General features: G+C 44.0%; 1 protein-coding gene across 2 annotated transcripts in view; it reads left to right on the top strand.

Moving 5' to 3' along the window:
• The window catches only part of DRC3 (dynein regulatory complex subunit 3), a 185,479-nt gene that overhangs the window by 153,433 nt on the left and 12,505 nt on the right, over positions 1–19,541 (top strand). The window contains exons 8-10 of one of the 2 annotated variants that reach the window (XM_086942404.1): positions 456–630; positions 11,804–11,935; positions 13,874–13,944. In XM_086942404.1, coding sequence (XP_086798530.1) covers positions 456–630; positions 11,804–11,935; positions 13,874–13,944 — 378 coding nt within the window. Of the gene's footprint in view, positions 1–455; positions 631–11,803; positions 11,936–13,873; positions 13,946–19,541 lie in introns of both variants that reach the window. The other variant, XM_086942403.1, reaches the window with a different exon arrangement.

The raw sequence follows: 19,541 nt of genomic DNA, 5'->3' as shown, positions 1-19,541 counted from the left end.
AAAAATGCTTTTAAAAGCATTTTTCTGAGTTTTCGCTATTTACCACGAGGTTTGACCTCGCGGTAAATAGCGGCCCGAAATTGCGATTTTGCAATTTGAAAATGGATGATGAATTGCATTTAAGGAATCTCAAATAGAGATTCCTTAAATGTAATTCATCGCAAATTTGCGATATCGCTATTACCGATTTTTGCATTTGGGATGATGAATCCCAAATGCAAAAATCGCACTCGCAAAGGGCCAGATTCTCAGAATCTGGCCCTTTGCGAGCGCTATTCAGCTTGATGAATCAGGCTGTTAATCAAAGTTGGGAGCTGAAAATGGACTAGTTATCTTCCAGTATAAGGAACCTCTGGCAAAAATTTTTGCATGCATCTGAACATACCCTTGCCCTAGCAAAGGCCTTCCTCTTCATCTGGCTTGTGATAAATTATGCACCTTGACCCTGGCATCACATATAAGATGCAATTTATGGCGACGTGCCAGAGCTTATTCAACTTTGGTCTGAAAGAACTGGACAAGCGTGAAGCTGAGATCTCAGCATTTGACGTGTGCCTTCTGGAGGCAATCACCGAAAACCAGGAGAAAGGAGCCTTACTGCTGAAGGAGTTTGAGGAAAGAAACTTTGATGTGAGTGCTTAGCCATGTTTCATTAACTTCGAATGTCATTATAACTATTTTAACCTAGTTGAAAGGATTTTTGAAGGCTTGAGTATATTCAGGTAATTGCCTATGACGAAATTACTTGAATGTCCAACATATGAAGGGCCAGTTGTACAACCCTTCCAATTTGCGAGTCGCAAATTGCGTCGTTTTGGGAATCGCAATCTGCGACTTTTATAACTTGCAAAATGAAATTTAAAACAGTCTCAGACACTTTTTGCGATTCCTTATGGGGTCGCAAATTGCCAGTCTCAATATTCATGAGGCAGGTGCAGTTTGCGACCCCATTGGGCATGGCCAGCACTCCCAGGGATGTTGGCCTGCTGGGGTCAGCAGACTACCATGTCTGTAACTGCTTTTTAAATTCAGTTTTTTTTAAAATTCAGCCCGTTTTCCCTAAAGGAAAACTGGCTGCATTTCAAAAAGCAAAATGAAACGTTTCTGTTTCATTTTGTAAGAGTTGGCAGTGGTCCGTGAGACCACTGACTGCTCTTAAAAAATATTTTCACTGCCGTTCACAAAGGGGAAGGGGTCTCTTTGGGACCCCTTCCTGTTTGCGAGTGGCTTTCCACCCTTTTGAAATGGGTTGTAAACTGCAAGTGTTTTGCTATCGCAATTGTGTACATTGAAGTATGACTCACTTATTAGGAAGGGACGCCCTTGGCACACCCTTCCTAATAACGAGTCTTAAACCCTATTTTGCGTGTCGCAAAATAGGGTTTGTACATCTGGCCCTAAGTGTAATATATTTTCGGCCACATGCATCAAAGTCCGGTTTTGCGATTCCTAATTTGCGATTTTTAGGGAATCGCAAATAAGGAATCGCAAAACGGGATTCATGATTGAAAGTGCATAATATTTGCGATTCGGTAAAAATCGAAATTTTTACCGAATCGCAAATATTATGCGAATTCCAATTTGCGATTTCGCAATTCCCATTGATTCCTATGGGCCAAAAGGCCCATAGGAATCAATGGGAATTGCGAATTCGCAAATTAGAATTCGCAGAATGTTGATGCATTCCATGGGTGCAGGGGGAGGTCCAAAGGACCCCCCCCCTGCACCCCTGAAATGTATTTTGAAGTGCATGTTTCAAACACACATGTCCTAAGGACATGTGTGTCTGTAACATGAGAGTGTTTTTAAATGCAAATTAGAGCATTTTAACACATTTTCGCAAATTACCACGAGGTTCAACCTCGTGGTAATTTGCACCCCCTAATTGCGAATTCGCAATTTTAAAATTAATCATGCATTGCTTTTAAGGAATCGCAAATTCGCGATTCCTTAAAAGCAATCGCATTTTTGGAATTCGCTAAAAATAGCGATTTTACCAAAAATGCTTGATGCATCCCAAAAACCTATTTAGGAATCGCAAACGGCCGAATTTTGCGATTCGCACCGTTTGCACTTCCTAAATAGGTTGATGCATGTGGCCGTTTAATTGCTATTTTTGGCAGAAAATGCATCCTTGCACCCTTTTTGAATGTGTGGATCAAAAAAATGCACACATTTATGTATGCATCAAATGGTAGTAGCTCACGTTCTATTAGTCGCTTTGTTCCTGCATTCCAGCTATAGGACTGATATGACATCTCAATTATGCCACGCAACATAATGACGTAATCTTCGGCATTTCACGAAACAAGTGCAACGCGAAATGTCAGAAATGATGCAAGACTGACCACGGTGGGGAACGATTAATGTCACCCGTTCAGCTCTGTAAGGAGGCTTTGAAAGTGAAACATGGCCTTTGATTTAAGGAACTGCTGGACAAGATATTGTATCCGCTGATTGTTTTGTTCTTTTTGATGCTGACTAAAATTTAACAAAAATAACGAAGGGTTATGACGGCGTAAAAGGAATTTCAATTTGAGAATACTTGTAAGTAATTGGATGTCATAACAATGATCTTATTTTGCTTGAAGAGTGCATAATGTGTTCATTGATTTCACATCAGTAAACGTTTAGCTGTAGGAGGGAAGGCTAAAGGAAAAACTATTTGTCTTTGATTTATTTACACATTTTTTTGCATGTAAATGTATGCTTTTGGGAAATATATATGAGCTAGAAATTGTGAGACAGTCAAATTACAAGTATTGAGTTCTCCAGTGGTGGTTTACAATAGAACCCCCTGACATGAGGCCTCCTGACTGCGTTCGTAGAGTGGCGGGCCCTCCATGTACTTTGCAGGGGAGCCCCTCAAGTTGTCTTACACCTCTGCTGGCTAGTACTACAAAGGTATGGCAGCATACATGTACACCTAGATTAGTATCAACTAAAAGTGTCCCCCTTATAAGGAGCAGGCTTAGCTGAAGATAGCTGATAGCTAAAGATAGAGATTTTCATGGTCTCCCCTGACTATGAAGACGTTCCTGCTCATTTCAGAAGTAATGTAATGCGGAAAGAAGTATAGGCAGCTCCTAGAACTGCATTACTCTAGAATTGGCCATGGACAGGGACATCTATACCTTGAGCAGTAACAACATATCACTCTGTCATCCTTTACTTTGCCTTCCCAAAAATCGCCTATTGCATGCTCCATAGCACAAAATAACGCTGTCACTTTAATATTTTTGCAGTGCCCATTTTCTAGTTGTCATCTGCATGTTTAAAGTTAAGTATCACAAACCACCACACCAAGTTTCTGTTTTTTCCACCTGTTGGGAGAGATGATGAGATTGACTTCTTCAGGGCATCCTCTTATTTGGAAGGTACAGTTGTACTCTTTTGCGTACTCGCATCCCTTGGGTAGACCTGTTGTATGTCTTTTTAATTCAGTTGGTCTTCACAGAACTTGCCGCCATCTACTGCATACTCGTACTACAAAGGGTTTTCAAACAGTGCATTGGATGCTACAAGGAGCTCATGGTGAGCGACCGCCACAAAGCATAGTTTTCATGTCTAGCAAACTGTCGTCTGATGGATTTTTGTGTTTTCTCCTCTGAAATTTTTTACGGATTTCTAAGGATCCATCTCCTACCGAAGTTCAAACAGGGACTGCTACTGACAAAGACCTTGGATTTCAAAGGTCATAGGGATTCAAAACAGGGTATGCCAATAAGAGAGTTGCCTTTCCGCTTCCTTGGTTGTAGACTATCTTTTAAATGGGGGCTCCTCTCCTGAATGCTCTTGTAAGATCCTCTTGGAGGCCAAAAAATAAATTGTATCCTTTGGTACTCAGTTTAGTTTGAAGGGTTCTACAGAGATGATTACCTGTCTTGAACCATTACTGAGTTGTTTATGAGGCTTTGAGAAAGAAATTCCCTAAAGAGGGGAGGTAGTCCTTTGACTAACTCCCTTATTTTGTAGGTTCAGCCTAATGTTCGCTATCCTGAGTGCCAGTACAAGTACATCATTCCAGAGAGTACTTCGCACTGGCACTGTTAATCCCAAAGACACCCCTGCCCTAGTGTTGATTCAATAAACGCGCATTACAAAAGGTATACAGATCAAGGTTTGATCATCTAAATTGGTTCCACTTTCCATACTAGAGGCTGCTTTGAGAGGTCATTCAACTTCTAGCAAAAATGTATTACAGGCATATAAAGCAAGATAAGAGTGAGATGAAAGAAGGAAAAGAAGAGCAGATGTGAGCCATTATTGATGCCTTTAGCCATTGATCTGGATTGTTTTTATGTATTAGAATTGATGTGCAGCACCTGAACTTGTTTCTTGAATTTGGACAAAGGATGTGGTCTTTCTTTTCCACCAGATCAACTGCTCAGCATTTCAAGGAGAGAATTTGTATCTCTTCTTCTACAATTCTTTCTAGACAACGTGGATTTCTCCACAATTGAATTACAGTCCCTTATTCTTTGAACAGGTCCCTCTCCCTCCTCCTATCAGTTTGGGCCAAGGTCCACCTGTTTTCCCAACCCACATGCAATAGCTCAGATTTTGGGGAGTAATATTTGTTACCTCATATGTTGCGTCCATATATGAGAGACATGGCTACTTCTTGGATGTCACCTTCTTCAGAAGTAATGTACAATTTGATTTTTCATCTGCTCTGGCACAATAGTTTAAAGAATAGGGCACATATGGTACCAGGGCACTGAGGCAACAGATATCACAGAACCTGGCATGCTAGCAACCTGGCCTCTCTGGTAAAGGATATCACAAAACTTGACATGCATGCAATCAGGCTGCTCTGGCAACTTATATCACAGAACGAGCATGTCATAGAGCACATTTTTGATAACCAGCATAAAGAGACAATCCCTGTATGCGACCCAGATACTATTATTTTTCCTGTTCCTGGTGAGTGGAAAACTACCCTGTGATTCCAGTTCTTTACCAGGTTGGAAAGAAAGCATTTGTCCTTTCTCTCTTAAGGCGAAGAAAGCGGGCACTGATACAGGTTCTCCTAATCCTGATGCTGAACAGGAACCTATGCACCCTACTAAGAATTTTCACTATGTAATACCTGAAGTTATGTAGATCTTAAACTTGCTTTCTTCTCTAGTTACAGCTGCCAGTAACTGGAAACAGTTATCTCTTGGCCCTCCACTTAACCCTCAATAACATAAGAACCATGAGATAAAGCAGTACCCATTATTTATCCCACTGAGGATCAAACATGGCTTCACACTGACTATGCCACCAAATATGGGAGATCCAAATTTCCCCACCCTTTTCAGAATATCTGTATAGATGTGTGCACATATTTTCATTTTAATCCATGTGTAGAACTATTTAAACATGCTTTTTTGTTGATTTCTCTATATGGGACTCATACCTTTGGCTGGTAAACGTTCTCATTTAGTATACACCAGCCTTCTTCCGAATTTTACCTCCCTCACCCAATCTTTATCTCATGCTTTCTGTAGTAAAGTGCCTGAAGGTCTGTCCAATGTTTATAGTCGATATAATTGGGATATCTGATAGAGACATCAATCCGCACATCCCTTACCTTTGAATTTCCCAGGTGTCAGACCGGATCCGGAAGATTTTTGTTCGAGCACTGCATCTGCGCGCCGGTAGGTGGTGTCGGCCAGCTCTGTGTGACATTGTCAGTGTCGTCTGTGCCGTTGTAATATCCATGTCACCTATATAGGCACCACCTCAGCACGCTGATGTCAGTTCTTTTCTTTCCGTGCCAGCCAGTGCAGATCCGTGAAGGGATCAGGCTTTTTAATACATTTTGTTGACCCCCCCCCCTTTTTCGGTGTGTAGGTTTTCCATCAGTCTAAAAGACTTTTGGGTTCAAAGCATCTGGCACCTGTCACGGTGCCATGTCAGTGACGGACCCACACCTGGTTTGCCTTTGGTGCCTGGAGCGCGACCACAACTCAAATTCGTGCTCCGAGCGCCAGCCCGTGGCTCCGAAACCTTTGAGGGAGCGGTCCTTAAAGTTGCTTGCAGCCCAGTGCTCGGCACCATGTTACTCTCCTCAGAGGTCTTGTTCACGGTCCTGGTCGAGAGAAAGGCCCGGACACCGCTCCGGGAGTCCCAAGTCTATATCCCCTACTCGAAGTCAAGAGTAGGTCAGGTAGGAAGCACAAACAACATAAGAAGTAAAAGCATGCTTTGACTTCTCCCTGTCGGATGGGCAGCGCAACAGAGGGGTCCCAGCGTTCTAGGCCTCGGTCTTCTGAACCTGCACCTGGGTTGACTCTGCGTTTGTATGCCTTTCCGGGAGCCAGAGCAACCTCCGCCCAGCTGAAAAAAATTATGATGGCTTGTGCCTCATGTTTGGGAGGCCTGACCCTACTGGCGTGCCTTTGGGCATGGAGGCTCCGAGGGGTTCCATCGGGTTCCGCTGCAGCAGCTCCGGCACCAATGACCCATCATGGATCCAGGAAATGGATCCGGACTGACGCAGGTGGTGGCATTGCAACTGGCACCGGCCCGGTAACCGGGACTCATGCCTGCTCACCCCGGAGGCATAAGCTATTTCTCTTCACCGATGATCCATTCCGGATCAGCACCTACCGGCGCAGATAGCGGCACCGATCGAACCCCTAGGTCCTAGGTCATTTCCTAAGCCTTATTCTAAAGGGCTAGGAATGGAGGAAGATTGGGAGGGGTCGCTGAACCCTGTATCAGAGCAGCCTTACCAAGAAATGGACTGGCATGAGGAGTTGGGTGAGGACAGCAGACTGGATACCTCTCCAGATTCAGGCCTGATTTCTCCCCCTACAGTGGCTACGGAGGAGGGAGCATCATATGCTATGGTGGTGCGAAGGGCAGCTGAGGTCCTGGACCCTCGGCTTTCTTTGACAATGAATATCTTGGCAGAGGTCCTGCAGCCGGGTGTCTCATCTAAGGAACCCTTGCTACCCTTCAACGAGGCCTTAACTGATGTCCTACTGGGAACCTGGTCCAAGCCCAGCAAAGGGGCTCCTGTGAATACGCCATTGCCCTCACCGGGGACCCATATTCCTCAGCAACCACCCTACCCCCAACAGCTTGGTGGCCAAGCCTCTACCTTCCATGGTGCATTCCCTTCCGCACCCATGGACAAGGAATCCAAGAGGTTGGACAATTGAGGTAAGAAAAGGTTTTCTTCCTCCAGTCTTGCATTGCGGTTGGTTAACACCACTTGCTTATTGGGCCGTTATTCACACACCTTCCCCTTTCATTATGCCGCAGTGGAACCTTAATTTGGTTCTCACCTTTCTTCGTACTAGGACCTCTTTCCTCCCTTAAGTGTTAACACCATTCCATGCAGTAGCGACCCGTCTCCTGCCAAGTTGGCGGGGTGAGCCAGAGGATGCAGGAGGGAGGTGGAGGGATGGAGGTGGAGAGAGGGGGGTAGAGGTAGGGGGGTTCAGGAACAAAACATAAATACCTTTGTTTTAAAAGTAACTTACCTGAACGCCGCCACTTGCTGCACTGCGCTCTTCTGCTTGTCTTCTGGGTACAGGCTCCCAGACTGCACTGCAGCCAATCCTGACGCTGCATGAAAGCAGCATCAGGATTGGCCTGAGCGCTATCATCTTGCACTCCCAGGCAGACTGGGAGCCTGTGACTGCTCTCTCTAGCCCCAGCAACACAGCTGAGGCAAGTATTAGTCTGTCCTGATATAAAGAAGTACTGTAAGTCTATGCACCTGAGGTTAGTCGGGATAGCCACAGAGACCAAAAAGAGATGGACCATTATGGAGCAAGTAATTGCTGAGCAGCCATTCCGGAGAATATTGAGGTAATTGAGGTGTGTTTGAATAACTATGTCCCTGAAAGGGATTAGCCCTGACCCTAGAAACCTGTCCTCAGTGCGGGGAGGATGGGTAGGTCAGTAAGGAATCCACGGCTAGATCATGGCTCTAGCAGATAAGGTGTTACTGAAGGTAAGTAACTTGGTCATCCAAAAGAGATATTTAGCTGCAGATTCCTTACCTTTGAATAGATACACAAGCAATACCATCCCTGGAGGAGGGACTGCGGACAAGATTAGACAAGGAAATCGTGCAGAACAGAGCGACCAAAAAGGCCGTCCCAGCAGACTTGACTGTCCAGGCAGTAGTGCTTGGTAAAAGTGTGTAGGGATGCCCACGTTGCTGCCTGACAAATGTTTTGGACAGTGGTGGCTCCTCCGCTATAGCGGAGGAGTGTCGCCCCACTGCTTCACAGCAGTGCCAAGTTTAGAAACATAAAATTATAATAACTAAGTTCTTTTCATTTTATGGTTCGTGTCAATTCTGCGTTGCGGGTGGGCGGTTGTGTGGTGCTGCTCTGGGAATAGGGAAGCAGTGGGTTGCACAGTCCAGATTGCGCAATGACTGTTTGGTCGGCCCTTTCAGGCTGCCCAAAACAGCCATGCACACTTGCCTGTTCTCAATGCGGGCTGCAATACAGCCTGCATGGAGAACATGCCCACCCCTCCAGCCCCTGGCTGAGCGCCATGTCATGGCGCTCAGACCAATCACAATGTATTGTTGTGATTAGCTTAGGGATGGGGCCTGGCTGCCTGCTTCCTGTTCCTGGATAGGAGACAGGAGAGCAGGAGCAGAGACCCGGGACCCGGCCTAATTGTAAGTTTAAGTTTATTTTTTATCCCCACCGCATGATCCCCCACCCTCATGACCCCCGTGCCCGCCCCCCAGAATATGCGGACTGGGATTCTGATGTTTCAGCCCTCATCCTAGATTTCAGTGAGACTGATTCTGAGGCTGCTGGGCTGTATTGGTCTCCTGCATCCTATTGGCAAAACATGCCCGTTGGTATATGCAGGTTCTGCAGTAGGATATGAGGACACTGCGGGCACAGCATCATGGAAATCTCTCCGATCTGGTCCAGATATTGGAGGGAACTTCAAAAGATCTGCAGTGGTGGCTGACAATCCGCAACTGGGTTAGCAGCAGACTTCTCTCTCTTGCCCATCCAGAGCTCCCAATAGTGACAGATGCATCCCTCCTGGGTTGGGGCAGCTATCTGAGAGAGGTAGAGATTAGGAGACTTTGGTCTCCGGCGGAATCTCAGCTTCACATCAACCTAATGGAGCTGAAAGGGATCCAGCTGTCATTGAAACCTTTCTTCCTTCCAATCATGGAAGGCTAGTTCAGGTGTTTGTGGACAACACCACTGCATTGTGATATTGCAACACACAGGATGGGGTGGGGCCATGAACTCTATGTTTAGAGGGCCTTTGTCTCCGGACATGGCTGGAATGTCAGGACATTTACCTGGTGGTTCAACATCTGGCAGGCTCTGAACACCAGAGCAGACAACCTCAGTCATCAATGCCTTGTGAATCATGAATGGCTTCTGCATCCAAGGTGGTGCAAGGTCTCTTCCAAGATTGGGGAGAAACTTAGTAGATCTATTCATCACCGATGAGAGTGTGCAATGTCAGCAATCTGTGTGCTGGAGTTTCCAAGGCAGCTCTCACTCGGAAATTCATTTCATCTTAAGTGGAGCTTAGGACATATATGCACCTTTCCGCCGATAACATTCCTGTCCAGAGTTCTTAAAAAGATCAAGAATAACCAGGTCAAAGTCATCTTAGTGGCCTCGGACTGGGCATAAAGAGTATGGTATCCCGAACTGGTGAGCATGAACATATGTGCTCCGATACGTCTGCTTTTTTGGGAGGATCTCCAGTCTCAGCAATAGGGCAGGGTTGTGGATCCAAATCTCTCCACTCTCCACCTATATTGGTGGAGATTAAGTGTAAAGTTTGTAGTTTGCTGTGCAACCAAATCTGTTGAACCCCTATCTGCACCACTGTCTGATACTCTCTTTATGTCCCTTGCCCGGCAAGGCTTTGCTTTGGGCCCAACTAAAATATTTCCACCATTTCTGCCTTTCTCGGTTGCCGGATAAACCTTCTCTGTTCAAGTCACCTGTTGTGACTTGTTTCCTTCAAGATTTGCAACACGTTTCCTCCTACCCCTTCCATTATATCCCAGTGGGACTTGAATTTAGGTCTCACCTTTCTCATGTGCTGACTATTTAAGCCAATGCACAGCTGCCCTCAAAGACTGATGAACATCAAAACTGTCTTCCTTGTGCCGATAATATCTGCCAGGAGGGTTAGCGAATTACAATGGCTTTCCACTACTCCCCCATACACTTCCTTCTTTCCAGACAAGCTGGTTCTTAGAACCAGAGCATCTTTTTTGCCAAAGGTAATGACAACCTTTCATGTCGGCAGAACATCACACTGACTACCTTCTTCCTCCCTCCCCCCTCATCCTATCAAGGAGTAGAAGAGACTCCACCACCTGGATCCAAAAAGAGTGTTTTGTTCTACCTGGATCATACCCAAAAATTCCTAGTGGATGATAAACTCTTTGTTGAATTTGCAGAGATAAAGAAGGGAAAGGCAGTTCAAAAAAGAACATTCATTCTCTGCACTAAGGTGTGCATGCAGCGCCCGAGAAAGAGCCATCCACAGTTTGATAGGATAGGGATAACTTAACTAGAGAATGTTAGATGGGGTGGGGCATTGATATCGTTCCAGGTTTTGCAGGAGCTCTACCAGCTCTTCCACACACAATTTTATTGTTACTTCCAGTTATGTCATGCCCTACTTGTTCACATTCCTGCGAATTCCCAAATCCCAGACTACAACCCCCTCAAGGCTAATCTACTCTTGGGGACATTGGGCAAAGAGGCCTTTTTCAGGGTATACCGCTCCTTAATGGTTGACGCACTGGATCGCTTCTTGGTTTTGCATCTGAAATTGAAGGTATGGGTGGGAGAGCGGGACGATGATGATTGGCGGGAGGCATGTATAACCCTTGGAGAACTGACAACCTCCTCACGCCTCCGAATGGTTCAACCTAATTATCTCCACATGGCGTATCTGACGCCCCCAGAGATTTTAGCGTGCCAGTTGAACCACATAGGTCACATGTGCAAGGAGTTTGCTACTCAAAACTGAATTTTCCATAATATTTTGTGTTGTACAGTGTTGTCCTTCTTTTGCGAAGAGATAGGCTGTGAGCTTTTTATAGCCTTTGGCTGTCTGATTGATTTTGGTTCTAGAACATCCATGTTGAGTTTCTTGGAGAAGGTTGGGGAACTGAGACCGGAGAGGACCTTTATTGGGTTGGCTACACTGGTGATCAAAATAGATATCGCCCATAGCTGGAGGCTGCAGAAGCCCCCTTGTTGGAAGGATGGAGGATGGAGGGTAAACTGGGGTGCCCATTAGGGAAAGCCGATCCACGAAGCATTGGGATGCCCCCGAAAGCATGCTAAGATATGGAGCGTGGTGGACACATCACAGGCTGAATGTGTTGGTGATAATGTATTTACTATGTCTACATGTCTTATGGAGATAGATGTAGTCTTATACAATTGTTTGTGAGAAATGCCAAAATTTGAGAAAACGAATAAAAGTTGGTTATAAAAAAATACCTCAACCCAATGGCTCTGTAGTAGAATAAATGGGCTGCATTGAAAGTTAGAGGTCCAGTGTCTGAAAAGAAAAGTATATACCATAATGGAGATGCCACCATATGGTAGGCAGAGAGTCCAATGACAATTGGGATCAAAGAATCATGAGGAGACAACAGCACGAATCACAAATTCTCTAGATGCGACAGACTGGCATATTGAGAAGAGATTAATCAACGGTAAGCCATCTAATTGCAAGAGTTTGGGTTGTCTAATGTCGTAAATGTTAGTTATTAACATGTGAATGACTTTTGACATTTATATTCTTCCCACTCCATTAACCCATGCAGATTCTGAATGAGCTCCAGCATATCGCTGATGCTACCATCCTGGATGCCAAGATAACAGATTACAATCTTGATATCGCCATGCTGACTGAGGCACTGATGACCCTGGAGATGCAGCTGGTGGACCAGTTGGACGTAAGCAATGATAGTAACGTAGAAGAAGTTCCCATAAAAGGAGTCAGGAAAACATTCAGGTTGTGACACATTGAACGATTTGAGGAACTATTCACCCCATCAGATGTTTTGATCCATTCTAAGCTCCATGTAGATAAACTCGACCATTGTTGCTTTCCTCCTATTTTGTGTCTTGATTTGTCTGTTTACCTCTTGGTCCTACACCAATGAGCCTAATTTCAGTGTACACTTCTGAACTTTCAACCATGTCACACTTGTATTTTTCATGCACAGCCAGAAACAAAGCTGAGATACCTGATAGGTGTTAGAGTAAATTCAGAACAAGGCTACCATTTATTAGTCAGTACATGAGATCCAGTGGATGAGCACTTAGCTTGCCAATGAAGCTCTTAGCATGATCAATTTATGTCTGCACACCTTAATTTACTCACCTATAATCAGTTAGGTATGCGCATATGCATTTGTGTGTTGTAGGAAATGCCCTTAAAATAGTGTCATTCCTATCAGAGGTATGGTGGTGAACTGGATTGAGCAAGCATGTTGCATACACAGTCTTTCAAATTAGAACTTAGCAAACTGGTTCTGGCACACTCTGAGATATTTTAATTTTTAGGATATTCAAAGTTTTTCGAACTTCCAAGCTATTTGGGTGTTTGGGCTTTGGGGTTTGTGGGCAAAAGGGTGCTTTCCATTGGGCGTTTTATGGATTTTTTCAGCTTAGCGGGAGGACAGGCGTCACCAAGCAGAGCACTACTTTGGGTATTTGTACAAGTACATTTCTGCCTATGGACTATTCTTTTTTTTTAATTAAGTTAAGATTTCTTACCTTTGTTTGCTTGTCAACTTACTCTGATAATAACACTTCATAAGCGTCTTCAGTGATATTAAGTTTTGTATAATTTTCTGTTTGTTTTAGGGGATGCTACTCAAATGACAATTTTCCATTCTTTAGGCTAATGTTTATTTTGCTGACAAATACTTTAGACCCAGCTTTGAGGAACATATCAGACTTTTTGTGTATATACTTTTACATTTTTTTGCACAGATTGCTAATTGCTTTGAACTAGGCAGGCATAAAAAGAGGCACAGATATTCATACCTATTAGTTCTTCTGTGAATTTTCTGAAGTGGCAAGTTGAAGTTGTATCTGGTTGCAATGTGTAGATCTCTTACTTACTAAAGGTAGTCATGTGATTTTTAAAACCAGTAATAACAATTAGATGCCCAATAAAAATAGGCATTCTAAGAGCTTTTAAGTGTGTTGAGTGGGAGGTCAGTTGCTCTTTTGCAAAGCACTGGCCCTTCAAAACCAGTGGTTCCCCTGCTGCATTTAGAGATGTGACAGCACAAGGTATTGATGGTGTAGCCACAGCTGGCTCTGTCAATGGAGACCTTTGACCTGGAACTGCATCTGCCACAGAGCCCTCTTGTCATACTTCTGGATATTTCGCCCTATTTCGGGCATGGGTTCTGTCACTGATTTTCCAGAGTTGGGACCACCATACAAGGCATTGCGTTCCTGGCAGGAAAACAAAAATACACCATGTGCGTCAGAGACATTTTTATTTTCTTCTGCATACATTGGCAAGCAGACAGGAACAACATGGCTCCCATCCATCGTTCAGTTTTGCCAAAAGCGCATCTGCCTGTGCAGTAGATAAAGTTTCAGCAAAATTACCTTCTCTCAAAGGCTGGGGTCTTTAAAGGTCTAAATGAGGCTTTAGCCTAATGCCTTCCTTCAAAAATTGGAAAAATATTTTCTCTACTCAACTTCTGGCTGGATTAAGTGCCTAATGGCACCAACTCATGGTTCCATTACAAGAGAGCGAAGTCTGATGTGTTTAGATTATCCATTCCCCAATATTCAGAGGATGATGCCTACTTGCCTCCAGACTAAAGTATAAGAATTGGTCTGACAGTGTCTTTCTTTCTCCACAGGAAATAATAAAGGAATTTGAACGAAACATTCTAGACATGGCAGCTGGATTTCTCGAAGCCGTCCAAGGTCTATATCCTTTTTCCTGTTTGCGTGCTCTTTGCGGTACTATGAGGAGGAAAGTCATTGAAATAATGTTAGGCTACACCAGTGGCAGAACGGAGAATGTTTTAGACAATGTAAGATTGAATATATTAATAGGCTCAATACTTTGGAAATAGAAAAAAAGAGAGGTAAAATATATTGATTTAAATTTCTGTTTCAACTTTTACCAATGTATATAGGTAATCCATGATGGTTATACCATCCCCCTGGAGAGCGGTATTCAATTATTTACACATGAGTGCTAACATTTATTTACATTTCGTTTTTGATTGACTCACTAGTGACTCGATAAACTACAATTCCCACAAGTTATTGTAGCTGTGCGAATCTTGTAGAAGGAACCCCATTTACAGTGCAAAACTAAATGAAAGAAAGGACAGGATTTAACCATGATTAAGTCTTTGAGAAAATAAAACACAACATGTGGATCTCAGTGATGTCACTTTTTAATATTATGTTTCAGCAAATAAATAGGATATGGCAATGGAAACTCATTTGGCACTCTCTTTCACCAGCAGTTTCAGTTGCCAGTGCTATTGCTCAAATTTACCATTTGTGTCGGAGATTAAGTCTATCGGTCTATCTATTCACTGATCTAAAAAAACAAAGTTAAAAGTTAGTTATGGTTGAGCTAACACAAAATCAAAGAACTCTGGATTTCTCCACTTAAGCAGTGTAATGCAGAATGTAACCCGTAAACTTATGCCCATGTCATGGCTGCTCTCTTTAGACATTCTTTTTTATCTTTTAACAGGAAATGAGCTAGCGGGTGTACTGAGCATGGCAGAGGGCATGAGTTATGGTGTCCATTGGTCATTGCACACCACAACGGGCAAATTCCAATGCTTTTTTGTTTCTGTTTTTGCTGAACCATTGCTGACCTTTAACAGTGCCTTTTTCTGTGATTTTCATGGATTTATTTAATGATGTACTATATCCACCTGCAATGAGCCAATTCTACTCTATGTATGGACTTTTGCGAGGCCCTGTGGCTAACCCGATTTGGCCGTTCGCAGTGGAGGATGATCATAAGACTTGCCTGGCCTTGTACTGGACTTAATTACCTAGCTGCCATATTTCACGCAGATTCATCAAACAGCATCAGAGTTATTAGTAAATTGAATTTTATTGCCCCCATTTATGGTTGTCCCACCCTAACGAATCTGATCAAAACTTGACATAAATGACAAAACTATAAACCTTCAAAATACCTGCCAACATTTATGTAGATTCATGGAACTCTGCCAAATGTTTTGACAAATGAACACTTCTTTATTTCAAATCTGTTTTATTGTTTTCAAATATCTGTAAGCACAGTAAACACACATATAACATTGTCATCAGAAATACAGTATGCCAATATCTTAACGGATCCTGTCGATACACTTCTATTGCCACACAGCGCTCTAAATGGTCTTATCGCAGTATAGATGAACACTTCCTTGACAGTCCCCTTGACATGCCTGAATGAAACTGAGAAAATCAGGAGTAGGCTAAACATATTAAGTATCTACCCACATTTTTACAAATCCAGCAAACAGTGCCAAAGTTATCAGTAAATCAAAACTGCTTTGACACCCCAATTCTACTTTCCCCCACACCCTTTGGATCTGCATGAAACTCTTAATACCTTATCATAAAGCTGTTATAAATGAAGAGGTATGGAAGAATATTCAATAATCAGGTTACAGACATTTGTTCGATTCTGTACCATTAACCAAAATAAGGCATGATCTACAAAGCCCTATCATAGTCACAGGAACAAGGATTCACAAAATCGCAGGGTTTGCAACCACAAGAGTGATTTTACCAGTTACTAAAACTTTTAAGTCAAACGCCTTTCCAACTCACCAAACGTTTCTTTGATTCACTGTCAAATGCATTCATGATTTGCAACCACAATTAAGGTAGACACCACTGATTAGATACTGACTGCCAATTAGGGTGGTTTCTGATGCGGAAACAGGAAGCTGTCCCTGTTGACAGCTTCTCCTTTGAGAATCATGCTGGGTGCCCTCGAGGAGAGCAGATGGTCATCCAAGAAAGCATTCCATGCCCAGCCCACTGTCTAATCTCAAATAGGAAAAATATTTTTTTAAGGTAGACCTTTTCGTTTTAAGGAATAGTGGCTCCTTTAATGAAGGTTTCTAATTTGGGAATGTGAATGGAGGGATAAATGTCTAATCTATTTTAGAAGACACCATCCTTGTTTGTAGCCAATCACAGTAGTAGCTGTCTAATTAGTACTTATTAGGCTGGTAGATTTATGACCCTCTCCAAGTAGACATTTTGACATGTGACAATCAATCTTAGGATTACATGCAAAATGGAAGACAGGTTGCAAAAGGGCAGTGCACAATTTGGGCCTTTCTTTGAAACCTCCATGTATGTATCTTAGGCCCACAGTGTCTTATGGTGGTGTAAGGGAATGTGACACATTTGCTATTCTCTGACCACATTTGGAAATCCACGTCACAAGCATGGTCTACTGAGCCTCAACTGTGGCTCTGCAAACTGGGCCAAGTATAACACTTTTTGGCACTTGACCTCCATGGTAGTGAGGGTGATCAGTGATAGGCTTCTCGGAAAAGTAGTTTGGGGTTGCCTGAGCTCAACAATCATTCTGCAATCAATAACAGAGTATGGCCGGATCCTTGCTTGTCTTTACAAGAAAGAAAGTACTTTATTACATACCAGCACTCAATAGTACACACTACTAGCAGCAAAACACGTTAGTAATTCTGGGCACAGGTGCTGTGCCCACTCCATTCCCTTACTGCCCTCCTTGCCCCTGGCTCTCTTCCTGGTACTGGGAAGCTCCCCTTTTATTTCTAGTGGCTAACAAGTGCAGATTAAATCATCCCCAAAATAGCATCTGCACGTAGTCTTTCAGCCCATTACCCGCTCAAGGGTGATCTCAGTCCTTCAGGTCTCACTCAACCCACCCGATACCTAGAGTTTGCCCACACACTCAGATGAGTGAGGGAACTCAGGCAGGCTGTCAGTCTTTGCCTCTGTTCTGCTTCAAGCTCCAGGCTGCGTTCAGTGGTCCGCCTGTTCCGGCTCTTATGTGAGCGGAAGGTGCCGCTTCTGATTTGGTATCTTTGGGACTTGACGATGGGTCCACAGGCAAAGCCACGACAGGGTCTTACTAAACTCAGCAGTTTCAGCCCCATGTGTGCTGATCAGGAGTTCGGCTGATGCATCACTGCATGGGTCGGTCACACCTTTGGCAGATGTAGCCCTGCATGGGCAGGTCACATCTTCAGCAGTTGTAGCCACTCACGGGCTGGTCTCAGCTTTGGCAGGATTAGCCCCACGCGGGCTGGCCACAATTTTGGCAGATGTAACCCAACCAAGGCTATTCACAACTTAGGCAGTTGCACTCCCCGCACAGACTGTTGGCAACACACGATTGACCTGCTTCCCCCGCACAGCTGCTTTGAGGAGGACTGACAGCCACTTCATTGTGCTAGGGCACAGCTGGTAAGCCACCATCCCATCAAGCCTGGAGAACATTTGGACATCACCAGCTCAGGGATCCCTCTAGGTCAAAGATCACCACCTGTGAGTGCAACAACACCCTGAAGGCCTGGCTGAACGATCACCCCTAGAACCCCAGCAGTGGCGAGAAGATCATGCTGTGTAAATATGTAATATATATTTGTCCAACCCTAATCGCTTTATCTTTTCTTAAAATGTAACCTTGAATGAATTTGCTACTTTTAGATATGTAATTCTAACGACTAGTATCGGTAGTAGACTTATGTACTTACTACAATTCTTATGTGAATTTAGAGTTTATCTGTTTGCATCTTTTCCTTGAGTGAATTTGCAACTTGTGTAAATATGTAACTCTAACCACTAGTATCTGTAGTAAACCTATGTACTTACTACCATTCTTATGTGAATTTAGAGTTTATCTGTTTGTATCTTTTATGTCATTCATTGACTCTTAAGTCCTTATGTAATGTAACTGGTTCTATTGTAAAGCGCTCTCACACCTTTGGGTAAAATTTGCGCTATATAAAAATGCATAAATAGATAAACGATCACACCCCTATCACATCTTGGCAATCACGCTGTTTCGGAGTTGCAGTTGCTGCCTGTAACCATCGGGTGACCCTGGGGCGACCACTCTAATGCCTGGGTCCTCCCGGATCGTTCTCCAGCAGTCTGCTGTTCTGGGTGCACCCACAACCACCTGGGATCAATCAATCAATCAGTACATTTGTAGAGCGCGCTACATACCCGTGAGGGTCTCAAGGCACTAGGGGTTTTTGGGGGGCTGCTACTGATCGAAGAGCCAGGTCTTGAGGAGTCTTCTGAAGGCCTGCAGGTCTTGGGTCTGTCGTATATTGGTAGGGAGAGTGTTCCAGGTCTTGGCGGCGAGGTAGGAAAAGGATCTGCATCCTGCGGTTGTTTTCCAGATGCGGGGAACTGTGGCGAGGGCAAGGCTGGCAGAGCGGTGGGGGTGGAGAAGCTGAGTCGGTCGTTGAGGTATGCTGGTCCGGTGTTGTGTATGGCTTTGTGTGCGTGGATAAGGAGTTTGAAGGTGATCCTCTTGTTGACGGGGAGCCAGTGCACTGCACCTTGCTGCTTCCTAGACAATCTGCCCTCTTGCAGGGCATGCAGCTACTTCCCTCTCTCTACAGGCAGGTAGACAGGCTTCTAGGCACACCAGCATTGGTATGTCGGTCTTCCAGGAAGAGATCTATAAAGTTCCCCAACACTTCTGGGAAACTGCCTGTGCGGCAGTAACAGTGTGAAATGTATTAGCAAATGCTGTGTTTGCACAACAGCCCTCTGAGTACTATGCAAAGTACTCCCTTCCCTGGCCATAAGAGTTCTTGGAACTGGAAAAAACCTGGGGTAGATCTTGTATCACTTTTAAGAAACAATTCGCACACAGAGGTGTGAATCAACTATCTGAAACTGTGAAGCCCGTTTAGGGTGGTTGTATTTCAAGTGTAATTTCCAGGCTTTTTGTCAAGCAGTAGTCCCAAATGTGTAGCTTGTGAGCCACATGTTGCTTAAGGCACCATAAAGTGTAGCTCGCCAGGTGATCCTTACAACTATGTCTTAATTAGGTTGCTGAAGAGGCTCCACTGGTTGGTTCTTGTCTGGCCGGCTACTCCCCTCGCACTTGTTTCTTGGAGGATTGTCTAGAAGAAGCACAAAGGTCTCAATATCCCAACGTCTGAGGCATTACAAACAGATAATCAGGGGCGTAGTTGGTCAGTAAGACTGTTGGAGGTATGAGCTTCAGATTTTCCAACAATCACGCTGGCATATAATGTTAAAATAGATTATACGACAAGCAGGGTGCATGAGAGGGGCTAAAGGGGCAGTGGAAAGGAAGACAAACGGGGATTAGTAGGGGTACTAAGAGAGAAAACACTATTTAGTAAAATAACCAACATTTTTGAAGCCTTTCAAAACAGAGAAAGTAAGAGAGTATGTGTGTGTTTTTGTCTGTGTGTGTGTGCGTAAACATTCCTTGTGAAATCTAACAGGCACCTCACCATACCCGACTGTAAGCACCTGTACCCAACTATTTACCAG

This window comes from Lissotriton vulgaris, chromosome 10 (genome assembly GCF_964263255.1).
Source record: "Lissotriton vulgaris chromosome 10, aLisVul1.2, whole genome shotgun sequence".
In the NCBI taxonomy this organism is placed as follows: Eukaryota; Metazoa; Chordata; class Amphibia; order Caudata; family Salamandridae; genus Lissotriton; species Lissotriton vulgaris.
Note: the sequence above shows the minus strand (reverse complement) of the source record. Positions and strands in the feature narration are given on the sequence as shown.